At 37.5% G+C, this 14,303-nt stretch overlaps 1 protein-coding gene across 1 annotated transcript; it reads right to left on the minus strand.

Annotated features, from left to right (window-relative positions):
• Positions 1-10,864: 10,864 nt before the first annotated feature.
• LOC145957355 (uncharacterized) lies at positions 10,865-13,909 on the minus strand. Its single transcript, XM_083073595.1, has 8 exons — positions 13,753-13,909; positions 13,195-13,277; positions 12,685-12,903; positions 12,389-12,536; positions 11,662-12,001; positions 11,403-11,512; positions 11,199-11,350; positions 10,865-11,152 (listed from the first exon to the last, which is right to left on the minus strand). The coding sequence occupies exons 1-8, from the start codon at positions 13,907-13,909 to the stop codon at positions 10,865-10,867; spliced, it is 1,497 nt and encodes a 498-aa protein (XP_082929721.1).
• Positions 13,910-14,303: the final 394 nt, after the last annotated feature.

The following is a 14,303-nucleotide window of genomic DNA, read 5'->3' on the forward strand; positions in this document are numbered from 1 at the left end:
TTTATAACTACACCTCCTTTTTTTTATTTAAAATAATTAAAATTTTAAAATATTTTTAATTTTTTTTTAATTATTTTTAATTTTTTAATTTTACACCCCAACGTTTAATTTAACACTTTTATTTCACACACCTCCTTTCCTTTTTTTCATATGTACTCTCTTACCTTTTTTTTTATCCCCACTTATTTTGGTAAATAATTTTAATTCTTTTAATTTTACGTTATTCTTTTCTTCCCTCCTCTTTAGTTTTTTTACTATTATCTTCTCTTTTCTCGCTTTAAGTTTTCACACGCATCTAGAATGTAGAACTAATTTTCAATAATATCATCGTAGGCGTACGTGATTTTCTCGACATTATTGAAAGTACCAAACTAAATGAACATATTTTCTTCGAGCACTTTTCTCATTTACATGTCTAATACACGACATCAAATAATTTTAGTGTTTCATAAAGTACTTTTTGGAATAATAATTTTATCGAAAGAAAGTTTCAAAATTGAGTTTTTAACATACTTCTAGAAAAGTACTTTCTAGAACACTAAATTTACTATTCTAGAAAATTCTTTCCAGAATTATGTAAAATAACACTCTTCCGGAAAGTACTTTCCGAAACATTAAAATTAATGTTCCAAAAAGTACTTTTCGAAACACAAAATTTATTGTTCCGGAAAGTATTTTTCAAAATTATGTAAAAAATACATTCCTAAGAAGTTATTTTCGGAACACTAATTTTGCTATCTCGCACAGTACTCTGGAATAGTGAAAATGTCTTTTTCATAATTGTAACAGCCCAAAATCGCTGGGCCAGAGGCCCAATTGATTGCCCAGAACGGGCCATTTCAAAAGTGAAACAGGCCGTTCCGGAATAAGAAAAATGCCTAAAATTGGAGAAGCAGAACGGGCCGTTCTGGTGGGAGAACGGGTCGTTCAACTGGGATTGAGAACGGGCCGTTCTGGTTTTGGAACAGGCCGTTGCAGTTGAGAATTTTGCGTAGTTTCGAAGGGTCCAGAACGGCCGTTCCACTTTTGGAACGGGCCGTTCCGGTAGGTGAGCCTGAAATCCTATAAATAGCGCCCCTCACTTGTCATTTTCACACATCTCTCATTCTCTCTTCCTATTATCTTTTGTTCTCTCTTCTTTCCCTCTTCTTCTTTCTGAAGACCAAGGGACATTTAGAGGAGGAGACCAAGACATTCCTGTTTTAGTTCAACTGCTATCTGTCCAGGTACGGGGGAAAATGGAATTATTTATATGTAGAGTTGGGTAGAGGAAGAACCCTAATTTTATAATTATTTCTATTTGGAGAATTCTTGGTTTTATGTGATTCTATATGAATTTAGGATTATGAATATATGATTTATTTGTAAAAATGATGCTCTGGCAGAGAGAACGAAATTATAGAAAAGTGTCTGTAAGCTAGGTTTTGGGAAAATTGGAATATTTCTGTTTGAGAAATTGATGATCCTAGTAGATTTTGTATGTGTTGAGGATTAGAAATACATATTTAATTTGTAAGAATGATGATCTGAGAGGGAGAACGAAACTGTAGAAAAGTGCCTGTGAGTTAGGTTTCGGAACAATTGGGGGTTTCACTGTTTGTGTTAAAATTATATTAAATTGATAATTCCATTGATTATTATATTAATTTATGAATGTTATTATTGTATTGATTGATAAGAATTGATGATCTAGATGTGAATTGCTTGAGGGGTGTGTAAACCCTTATTTTGTTGGACTTATCTGTTGAGTATGTGATATGGAATTGTGTATGTAATGTGGAATTGTGATATGAGATGAGATGTTGTGTGGATATGAATGTGATTACGATGTGTTTCCTCACACTAATGACTAGGGATGGCACGGCCCCTGGGTAGGTGGTGCTATAGGGAGGGCGTGACCCTAGCATGGTGTGGGATGAGTAAGATAGTTAACACACACCACTTATGTCGATTATGGCAGCCCTGACATAGGGTTAATTGCAAGAGATTGTGTGGATTGTGATGTGATTGTGGTTCCTCACATCAATGACTAGGGATGGCACGTCCCCTGGGTAAGTGATGCTACAGGGAGGGCGTGACCCTGGCATGGTGTGGGATGAGTGAGGCAATTAACTCGTATCACTTGTGTCATTTGTGGCGTGGCCTTGACATAGTGTTAATTGTATGATTAGTGTGGATTGTGATGGATTGAGATATGGATGTGAAATGAGATATGTGGAATGTGAATAAGATGCGAGTGTGAATTCTTGTACTGATAACCCGTATCACTTGTGTCAGATGTGGCGAGGTCTTGATATAGTGTTAATTGTAAGATTGACGTGAATTATGAATGTGGAAATGATATTGTTAATTGTAAGATTTATGTGGATTGTAATGGATTGATGTATTTGTGAATTGAGATGTGAAGATGAGGAATGATTGATAAATTATGATATTATATATATATATATGTGCTTGTAAATATTTTATTAAGTAATGAGTTATGATGAAATTATATTGTGGTGTGTTTGTGTGTACTTTGCATATAGATATTTTCTTTTCTCACCGTATAAATTGTGGATGTTTTAGGTGAGGAAGATCCGGCTATGAATGGTGTCTAGAATGCCAATAGTTGAATTGTGCGTATGCTCTGATAATATGACACCGGGGTAGAGAATTTTTAGAATACGAAATGTATTTGTATATGGAGTTGAATCTTGTCTTTTGAAAACAATTTGTAAACTCTTAAGCTTTACTTTCCAAGTTTTATTTTTAATCATTGTGGATATTGAAGAACATTTTGTGAAGATTTTTATGTGAACCCTTTTACCATTGTTGAAAAGAAAAAAAAAATTTTATTCGTTAATTTTATTATTATAATTTATGTGTTAGGGTAGTAAGGGTGTCACAATAATACTAAACTTAATGTTAAGGTTGTTTGAGGGATGAAAGGAAAGGAAGTGTTGGAAGAAAAAATGTATGTCTAGTTCGATAGAAACTGTCGAAGAAGTTGCACGTACCTACAATGTTGTCACGTACCAGTTCAATGATTTGGATGCTTATGAAAAAGTGAAAGAGGTAAGGAAATTAGATGATAATGCGAAAATTGAGAGAACTAAAACTATCCATTAAAATAGGTGAGGAATTGGAGGAAGATAAAAGGTGCATGTGAAAACTGAAAGAGAAAAGGAAGGAGGTGTGTGCTAAAAAAAAGTAATAAATTAAAAATTAAAGGTGTAACATTAAAAAAATTAAATAATAAAAAACTATGAATATTTAGAATTTTTTTTATAAAAAAAGTAAAAGAGATTTATTTATTAAAATATATATATATATATATATATATATATATAGAGAGAGAGAGAGAGAGAGAGAGAGAGAGAGAGAGAGAGAGAACATATCAAGTGAGAGGAAATTAATCTAAGGGTTATATTTTAACCCTCTCATCTCTCATAATAAATTTCCTCTCACTTGATATGCTCCTCTCTCTCTCTCTCTCTCTCTCTCTTTCTTTCTTTCTCTCTCTCTCTCTCTCTATATATATATATATATATATATCATTAGCCTAAATTCAATCGTATTATAATGTGTCCGTTTATGGAGGCCCATGCATTGAATAGACCTTCAAAACAAACTTTTTTAATTATAATAAAATGTTTATAAAATGCCTTGAAATCTGTTTATTGTTTTTCAATACAAACATTTTTAAATATATTAAAATGTTTATTAGTTTACTTGTCAAATTCTTAATATAATTAGTGTAACGACCCGCTTGGCCATCACACTACAGAACAATACCACACAGGAGTAGAATATACATACATATATTATATGTTACTGTCGAGTTAATGTCAAATAACTAAATGAAATATGTTAGGTCTATATACATTTCCTTTTCTTTATTTGAGTCTAAGACTAGGAGTTGCATGGTAATGGACAAGCATTGATTGTGTTTAGATATATGTAACTATTATTGCAACAAACTAAATGTAATACATGTTAGGTTTATATAAACTAATCTTTTAATTTTAATGTATTACATTATACATTATATTTTTGAATCAAATTTGGCTACATTGTTGATTGATTGTTATAGTTCTGTCTTGGGATTTATTTTTGCATGCATAGCAAAATCAACAAGTGTCAATGATGTAAAAAAATTATTAAAAAAAAAATTAAACATATAGATAGCGTTTATATAAGGAAGCGCTTTCTATTGGCTAGAATATAGAAAGCGCTTTTGCTACATGCAACATGCACTTTCTATAATATAAACCAAAGACAACGCTTTAACATAAAGTGCTATCTATACATTCAAAGATAGATAACACTTCTTTTTAAAAGCGTCATGTAGGTACTTAGACATAGATAGCGCACTTAAAAGGAAGTGCTTTCTATTTGCATATACATAGTTAGCGCACTTAAAAGGAAGTGCTTTCTATTTGCATATACATAGTTAGCGCACTTAAAAGGAAGTGCTTTCTATTTGCATATACATAGATAGCACTATCTATTAATAGACATCGTTCAAATAGAGAGCGCTTTTTAAGCGCTGTCTATCATTAAAATAAGCGCCATCTATTGATGTTTTTGAGGTAGTGATAAAAGAATATATATATATATATATATACATACATATATCCAACCTGAGGCTCAACAAGTCAAGTATCTAATACTAACAAAATGCTACACCAAGGTAGCCTACACAAAAGATCAGCTCCAGTCACCACCTGTGACACTACTGCTACTCTCCAGCCTATCCTTGCTCTGCTCCCATACATAGTATGATCATCACATTCCAAATTACATGGAAACATGCAAGGGTAAGCTAGTGAAAATAATCAACATATAGATATAAACAACTTACAACTTCAACAATAGAAACAACATTTTAATAGTTCATCATTCAACACATAACAACACCCAACTTAATCACAGCTTCACAACATCACAACTGATATGCAACTAAATCAACAAAAAATCAACACATCAACAACTTATGCGTTGTCACACATTTCAACTCGGAGATCTCCTACAACATGGGTGAGCAGTCTAAGTTGCTAGGTCTTACCGAACCGACAACATAGAACCTTTTTGGGCTTGCTAGTAAACAACAAATTTGGATACCAATCCACAACATGATAACGGTTTCTCAGACTTTGCCACTTAAACAAAGAAGTATAGTACTCTATCAAGATAGAACAACTAGGTTTAGGCCTACCACTACATTAGCTTGCTTAACTAAGCCACCTATGGGGTTAGCCTACCGACTATCCTCCAAATACTACAACCTTCCGATACTCGGTTAGGAACTAAGTTCCCAACATCGTACTTTACTCATATTGGCTGCTTGTAATCGGTATATATAGCTCGACGTGACCCTATACCGTGGTCGCTTCATACACGTGTGCCTCGACCTTGCCCACACATGGGATCAACTAAGTACTAGAGGAGAACAACACAATGTCCACTCCAAGGGACAACTTCCCAAGGAGGGTTTTTAAACAATTTGGGATCTTAGAGCACCACAACACTCTCAATCCACACAATGGGATGAGTAACTTCAAAAACATATCCCCTAGACCTAGTGATTAACAACTCGTCATCACAGCTTAATCAACACAAGTTTCATCTGATCATCTCAATTATTATCTCATTTCAACTTTAAACAACACAGTCAACTCAATAGCTTATTAGCACAACTCAGAATTTACAACTCAATCGTCATAAATAATCTTTTCAACACACGTCACAACATACAACTTTATAGCAACATACAACTCTCATCTAACAACTTAGCAACACAGTCTACTAATAACTTCTATATAACTCAACACATCTACACACTTCACATCATGCTTCTCACAACTCACAATTAGATCGTCTCATCATATTTCACAACATATAAATAGTCCACACATAACATATAGCAACTTTAACAACATATCACATATTCAACGCATTTTCTATTTGGCACAACTACTCATTTAGTTTACAACACTATACTCAACATGCATCTCTTCATTTCACTTTCTACTCATCATATATCTCAATGTAATTATACAACTCTATATAATTCAAAAATAACCTCAAATAACATGAAATCAACCATGCATCAAAATCATCAAAAAACCCATTTTTCCCAAAACCCCGAAAAATGAGAAATTCCTCAAATCAATCAATGATTCTTAACATTCTTACTACATATGAGTTCCTAAACTCACATATAACCAAAACAACATACAATCTAGCTTTCCTTACCTGAAAATTGGCTCAAAATAGCCAAGAAATGAGAAAACAAAAAAGTTTCCTCCAAAGCTCGACTCCTGAACTTCAATTCTCCATAAGTAAGCTTCCTAGCTGACCAGAGTCCTTCTCTCTAAACTTCTCTCCCTCCTCAATGTCTATTTATAGAGGTCAGGAGTGGCCAGAACGTCCCATTTTGAATCCAGAACGACCTGTTCTAGGCTCTTTCATCATGTGTAAAATTCACATGCAGAATGGCCCGTTCTGAAACCAAAACGGCCCATTCTAGCACGTCTAGAACGACCCGTTCTGAAACTAGAATGTTCCGTTCTAGAGTTGAATTTAACTCACAAAAACCATGTTTGGAACGACCCGTTCCAGTCTAGGATTTATAGGCCTATTTAGTAGTTTGGACTGGCCCGTTCCAGTTTGGGAACGACCCGTTCTAGGCTACTAAATCACCCTTGTTTTAGTAGTTTGGAACGGCTCGTTCCAATCTGGGAATGCCCCATTCCAGTCTACTAACTACATTACAATACCTCCCAACAAATAGGAATTTTTGTCCCCAAAAATAGACTTACTTGGGAATAAAGAAGGATACTGCTCTCTATACTGCTGCTCAACTTCCCAAGTAGCATCACCAGTAGTTGCATCCCAAAGAACCTTTACTAATCCAATGGACTTGCTCCTCAACTCTTTCAACTTGAAATCAATCACAGATACTGTTGTAGACCCCTAAAATTGTCCGGGTCGGAAATAAAGCTTGAAGACTCTTGAAGACTGAAGGAAAGTCAGCCAGAAGGACTCATGGAAGGCCTTAGGAGGATTCTCTGTAGGTCTAGAGGTCTTATAATAGCTCAAAATAAGGAAGTGGAGGGAATGAAGCCCAATACGGCCTCCCAAAAGTTCAGTACGGCCGTATTGAACATTTTGAACTACAATACGGCCGCACTGAACTCAATACGGCCGTATTGAAGTTTCTGAACTTCAATACGGCTGCACTGAACTCAAAACGGCCGTATTGAGGTTCTTTGAACTTCAATACGGCCGTACTGAATTCAATACGGCCGTATTGTAGTTCAAAACTTCAATACGGGCCGTATTGACTCCAGGGCCCGTATTGCGCCTGTTCCCTATAAATAAGACGTCATTTGGACGTCATTCTACACTTTTACACTGAGTTTTAACCCTCTTCTTGAGTATTCTGGGTTTTTTTGAGCAGTGCTCTGCCTAGAAATCACTCGGAGAGTTGATCCGACAAAGTTCTCGAGTTCTGAGCTTTTTGCTTGAGTCTCGAACTGAGTCGAAGGGAAATCCTCCGGATTTCCATAGTTAAAATTTTCTAGAAGGGAGCGAGCGGGCTTGTAGAGCGAGGGAACGCCAAAAAGCTTCCCAGTTTTACTTGAATATAAAAGCACGCTTCAAAGGTTTCTTCTTAAGTCCTTCCTTTTACTGCTTTCTGTGTGTATATTTAACTGTCATCATGTAGATAGTTAAGTTATAATTGTTTAGAATAAATAGGGGTAATTTAGTAATTTCGCACTATTATTTTTAGAAATAATCTGTCATAGGGAACCCGAAAGGGGCGCTGTGGGGTGCTAACACCTTCCCCACGCGTAACCGACTCCCTTACCCGACTCTGGTTGTCATGGCCGAAGTCGATTTTTGAATCGATTGCCTTAAACTTCTTTTTCCAATGTTTTGAGTAAAACATTGGTGGCGACTCCATGAACCCTTCCTTTTTATGAAAACCGCTAATCCATGGAGGGTCCCGCTTGGGATTAACATGGATTGGTGAGCCTTTTAATAAAATTGCTCGTTTGACAAGGTCTCAGTTTGAGAATAAGTCATTCTAGCAATCCATATTTTTAAACAAATAAAAGAGTCCAACCATCCTTCGCGAATGCCGAAAGCCCGTTTCGGGCCGGTGGCGACAACTGTAACAACCCGCCCTAGGCCGTCACATCAACAACTAATATGACAACTAAAATAAAATGATATATAATAAAGAAAAGGGAGCATAGGCCAGCTACACTAGAGTGAAAATATACAATAATGTATAAATTGTTTTCATCATATAAAACAATTTTATAAAATAGTCATCATCAGTAAGGTTATACATTCCTCCAAAAAGATAATATAATTACAACATCAAAATAAGACACCCTAGGTGCTGGTCAAGCTCTAAGTCTAGCCACTTCTCAAAGCCGCATCATGGAAATATAAGGGTTAGCACGTATAAAACCAACTATAGTATAACATACTGAAATATCATCAAAACTGATATTCATCAACAACATTTATCCATACCAAGGAAATGATAATATTATTACATGACTATCTCCATGACAATATAAACCAAATCCAAAATCCAATGTATACATATCCATACCAATGCATACATAATCTATAATAATGAATAATCCATAATTAATGTATACAATCCATACCATATGCATACATATTCCATATCCAAACGAACGTCACACCGTTGTATAATCCCATGAAGTAGCCAACACATCCAAACCAAATGTTGGCCTCAACACATCTAAACCAAGTGTTGAATTAGTGAACATGTCACCTGCCCATGTCACACACCTAACCTCTCATGGAAAATATACAGTTGGATTACATCGTCATGTAACCTTGGTGATCTTGGCCACTTCATCCATCGGTATGACTCGGCCTTGCCCTCATACCGGTAGTAAATAGGATGTTTAGAGGAGTACTTTAGAATCCACCTAACATCTGAAGTGGTTTATTATATAATCTTTGGAAAAGTTCCATATTGGAATCCTCACCATGGGACTCCCAAATTCTATATTTTCCCAAAGATTATATCAAGATCTCCCCAAGAGATCTCCCAATCCATACCATAACCTTACTCCTTTAAGTCCTATTAGCTTTCCAAACCAAACACACATAAGCACATTCCATAATTACATGCAATCTGTTCCATAACCATGCCACATTCCATACCAAGTATAAAACATCAAAGAAGACACAACTCAACATTTAAAAGTTTCATAAAAACTCAATTAAAAAAAGGTTTTCCTCAAATAGACCACACGCCTGGCGCATTCAAATCATGCCCGGTGCAAAACTCAAACAGAGACCTACAGAGGTCTCAGCACCCAGTGCATTTACCCTACGCCCGACGCAATTCCAGACAGAGATTGCCAGTGAGTCTCCACGCCTAGCGTATTTATCCTATGCCCAATGCAATTCCAAACAGAGACTCTTAATGAGTCTCCATGACCAGCGTGCTCAGATCACGCCCAGTGCCATATCAGCAACCAAAACACAAGGCCTCACGTCTGCTAGCACGCCTGACGTGGTTCCCTTCACGCCCTGCATGGTCCATCTAGAGACTTCCCACATCAAATCGCGCTTGGCTCAACTAGCCTCATGCTTGGCGTGATTTGACAATGGTGGTCCCTGATGAATGCACGCCCGGCGCCAAAAACTGTGCCCAGTGCATGTACAACCAGAAACCCCTGAAAACCTCGAAAATTCCTTCCCAACATGAACCCAATCCAAATTACATGAGTTCGAATCACTATAAAGCATAATCACTATCCAAAATCAACATACTAAGTGATAAAATTCAGTCTTAACCATTAATCTATGGAAATTATTGAGAAACCCAACCAAAACCCTTTCCACTCAATCCAGCCTTAATCATGCATAAATCATGGAATCAATGTGATATTTAAAACACATACATACTAGATTAAGTCTTATAAGTACTACCCTTACCTTAGAAACTTCAAAAATGCAAGATTTGGACAAAACCCTCAAATCCCAACTCAAACTTTAATCCCCCCTTTCAAGGCTTTAGAGGTTAAATCTCTTGAAACTCTAGTTGTGAAGATTGATCCTGGCTTGATAAGCTTCCTAAATGTGCCCTCAGTTTCCCTCCGGACCAGAGCCTCTCTCTCTACTTCCTCTCTCTAGAAACTATCATTGTCTGACAAATGAGACCCTCCGGTCCTAAGTCCCTATATTTAGCCATTTTCCAAAATTTCCAAATTTGACCCTTAGCACCTATTCACCTCAAATATCCTATTCCTTGCAGTATTTCAACTTCCTAAGCTCTAAAACAACCTCAAATTCACTCAGAAAGACCAGATGTATCTTAGGTCCCTATCTTTCAATCTCCTACCAATCCTATTCCTTTCTATTACAATACTCACAACTCACCATCATATGAAATGCAACATATATCAACACACAAACAAACATCATCTTTAGATACATATACTTGGAATAATGAGTTGTATGCCATAATACTTCACTTAACTAAGATGAGAAGGAAGGTGATCAGTCTTCTTCCCTCTTAGTACCGATTCAGTATAATGGTGTACAATGCATCATTCACCACATTCATGATACACATGCCTATAAAAACACATCAAAACAACGATATCTCATTCCATACTACAAAATCACTACCATGTCCAAACAACTAATCAAAACAACATAATTATACAACATGCGCAAAGATAAGTACATTTCAAATCCACACCTCCAAATCCAATCCAAATCCATATAAACAACATACACATATATATACACACACACACACACACACACACATATATATATATATATATATATGTATATACATAATGTATATCTACAAAATAGCTCGATATTTCCATGGCGTTACAGATACTAGTCTCTTCTCATAAGTCAAGTTCTCCTTGAATTGAATCTCATCCAACTCAACTACATGACTCAGGTCATGGACATACTTCCTCAACTGGGAAACATGAAGCACATTGTGTAGGTTGGAAAGAAACGGTGGCAAAGCCAACTGATATGCGACCGGACCTACACGATGGATGACCTGATAAGGACCAATGAATCTAGTGGTCAACTTCTTAGCCTTCATCGCCCTTCCCGCACCAGAGGTTGGCGTCACCTTCAAAAACACATGTTCCCCCTCAGCAACCTCCAAAGGCTTTCACCTTTTTATTAGCATATGATTTCTGCCTACTCTGGGCAGTCTTCATCCTCTCCTGAATCAACTTCACCTCCTTAATAGTTTGTAAAACTAACTCTAGCCCCGCGACTACCGACTCACCATCTTTGATACCAACATAGAGGAGTCCTACATTTCCTACCATACAATGCTTCAAATCCCAATACTAGCATGAAAGCTATTATTGTACGTGAACTCCACCAGTAGTAAGACTTCTTCCCAACTCCCCAAGTGGTCGGTCTAGCACACAAGCCCTCAGCAAATCCTTCAAGGACTGAATCGTCCTCTCTGACTGACCATCTGATGTGGATGATAAGCAGAACTCAATCTCAACCTCGTACCTAAGGCTTGGTGTAGACTCTACCAAAAATCTAGAAGTGAACCTCGGATCCCTATATGAAATAATATTGGAAGGCACCCCGTGCAACCGTACTATTTCCTTCACATACAATTGAGTCAACTTCTCTAAGTACCACTTGATATTGACAGGCAAGAAATGTGCACACTTGGTCAATCTGTCAACAATAACCCAAATAACATCACTATTCCTAGCTAACCTAGGCAACCCAAAAATTTTCACCAACTCAGGATCTTGCAACTGCTTCAACCCAACTTGCTTCAAGAACTCATTAGCTATGGTAGTCATTCCGCAACTAATGTGGTCTTGAGCTAACTCTACATAAAGTTTCAAATCTCTGAATTTCTCAACCAACTCCAACTCTTTCACCATCAAACTAGACATGTGGATGGATTTCCTACTAAGAGCATCTGCCACTACATTGGCCTTCCCTGGGTGATACATTTACTGAAAGTCATAATCTTTCAGAAATTCCATCCACCTCCTCTGCCTCATATTTAGCTCCTTTTGATCAAATAGATAATTCAAGCTATTGTGATCATTAAAGACGCTAAACCTAGCGCCATAAAGATAGTGCCTTCATATCTTCAGGGCAAAAACAACAACTACCAACTCCAAGTCATGAGTAGGATAATTCCTCTCATGGTTATTCAATTGCCTTGAAATATATGCCACTACCCTCTTGTTTTGCATCAACACACACCCCAACCCCTGGTGAGAAACATCATAATACACCTCAAAAGGCTCACTGGAATCAGGCAACACCAACACAAGAGAAGTAGTCAACCTCTTCTTTAATTTTTCAAAACTCTACTCACATGCATCTATCCAAATGAAAGGCTGATCCTTTCTAGTGAACTGGATTAGAGGCATTACTATTTTGGACAATCCCTCAATGAACCTCCTATAGTAACTCGCTAAACTCACAAAGCTCCGAATGTCCGTGACAGTTCTTGGGTGCTCCCACTACAACACTGACTCCACCTTAGCCAGATCAACTACAATCCCCTCTATTGAAATAACATGGCCCAAGAACTTCACCTCCTCCAACCAAAACTCACACTTCGACAACTTGGCATACAACTGTTTCTCTTTCAAAAATTCTGATACCAACCTCAAGTGCTATCCATGTTCCTCCGGGGTTCTTGAAAAGAAGGATGTCATCAATAAACACCACCACAAATTTATCCAAGAAAGGCCGGAAGATTCTGTTCATGAAACCCATGAACACTGTCGAGGCATTGGTCACCCCAAACGTCATCACAACGTACTCATAGTGATGATACCTAGTCCTGAAAGCAATCTTAGGTATGTCAACCTCCTTCACCCTGATCTAGTGATATCCTAACTTTAAGTCAATCTTCTAAAATACCGATGCTCCTTTCAATTGATCCATTAAGTCATCTATCCGGGAAAGTGGATATTTGTGCTTAATGGTCAATTTGTTCAACTATTGGTAATCAACACACAGTCGACTACCTCCATCATTCTTCTTCGCCAATAACACGGGAACACCCCATAGAGATACACTCGGCCTTACCAATTACTTTTCTAACAACTCCTCTAACTACCGCTTCAATTCAACCAACTCTACTGGAGCCATCCTCTAGGGAGCAACCGATACTGGTCCTCCATTAGGAATCAAATCAATGCTAAACTCAATCTCCCTAATAGGAGGTAACCCAGGCACCTCATCTGGAAACACCTCTGAAAAAATTCCCTTACAACTTCAATTTTAGCAATAATTTTCTCAGTCTCTACACTCATAGTAGTAAGCAGAATACAACACTCTACTCCATCTCTCAACATCACTTCAACTTGGCTGACTGAAATCAACAATTCATCATCCCCTTGAGGAAAAATAAACTCTCTATTGGCACAATCTATAAGAATATGATTGGAAGATAACCAATCCACCCCTAAGATTATGTCAATATCCACTAAAGGCAAATAGATCAAGTTCACCTTATACTTCCTATCACACATCTCCAAGGGACAACCAACACACATCTCTAAGGGACAACCAACACATATCTTAGAGGCAATAACAGAAATAGAAGCAGGCGTAGACACAAGCAATCTCAACCCCAAATTACATACAGAAAAACCTAACTTTTCAGCACATGCATATGAAATAAATGAATGGGAGGCCCCGAGTCAAATAATATCATCACATCCTTACCAGTAGCTTTTCCCTTCCCCTTCACTAGATCAGATGAAGTGGAAGCTTCGGCTTCGATCAAGGAAAACACCCTCCCAGCTACAGTAGATCTATCACCCCTCGGGGCACTCCTGGTTTGTCTGGCACCTGTAGGACAACTAGTCGACACATGACCCATCTAGCCACACCTAAAACACTTGCCCTCGGTGTAAGGGCAATCACGAATGAAGTGAGTTCCACCACATCTGTAACATATGAGAGTAGCAGCTTCACTCTGACCCCCACTCCTAGCTGTGTTAGTAGGTTTCCTTGTGAAAGGACCCCCTTGCTGTGATTGGGGCCTATCATAAGGCTTCCTCTAACCTCCACTCCTCTTGGACCCAACTGGTCCCTCAACAATCTTCGCCACTCGGTTGCCACCTTCCAACCGCTCAATAACTTTCGCCTTCTCAACTAAGGCCGAAACTCATTGATGGCCATAGGCACCACCACCCTCTTCAACTCATGCTTCAAACCTTCAACAAACTTTATGCACTTCCAGGCTTCAGAGATAGCCTGTGAATAAAAACGAG

This window comes from Cajanus cajan, chromosome 4, assembly GCF_000230855.2.
Source record: "Cajanus cajan strain Asha chromosome 4, NIPB_CcT2T_4, whole genome shotgun sequence".
Taxonomy (NCBI): Eukaryota; Viridiplantae; Streptophyta; class Magnoliopsida; order Fabales; family Fabaceae; genus Cajanus; species Cajanus cajan.

Excerpts from the sequence above, each read along its gene's own strand:
- LOC145957355 (XM_083073595.1), bottom strand. The coding sequence starts at position 13,909 with ATGGGTCATGTGTCGACTAGTTGTCCTACAGGTGCCAGACAAACCAGG. Across the intron at positions 12,002-12,388 it reads TTTCATTTGGATAGATGCAT|GGAAGGCCAATGTAGTGGCA; the intron begins GTGAGTAGAGTT and ends TGTATCACCCAG. Across the intron at positions 11,351-11,402 it reads TTACTACTGGTGGAGTTCAC|GAAATGTAGGACTCCTCTAT; the intron begins GTACAATAATAG and ends ATTGTATGGTAG.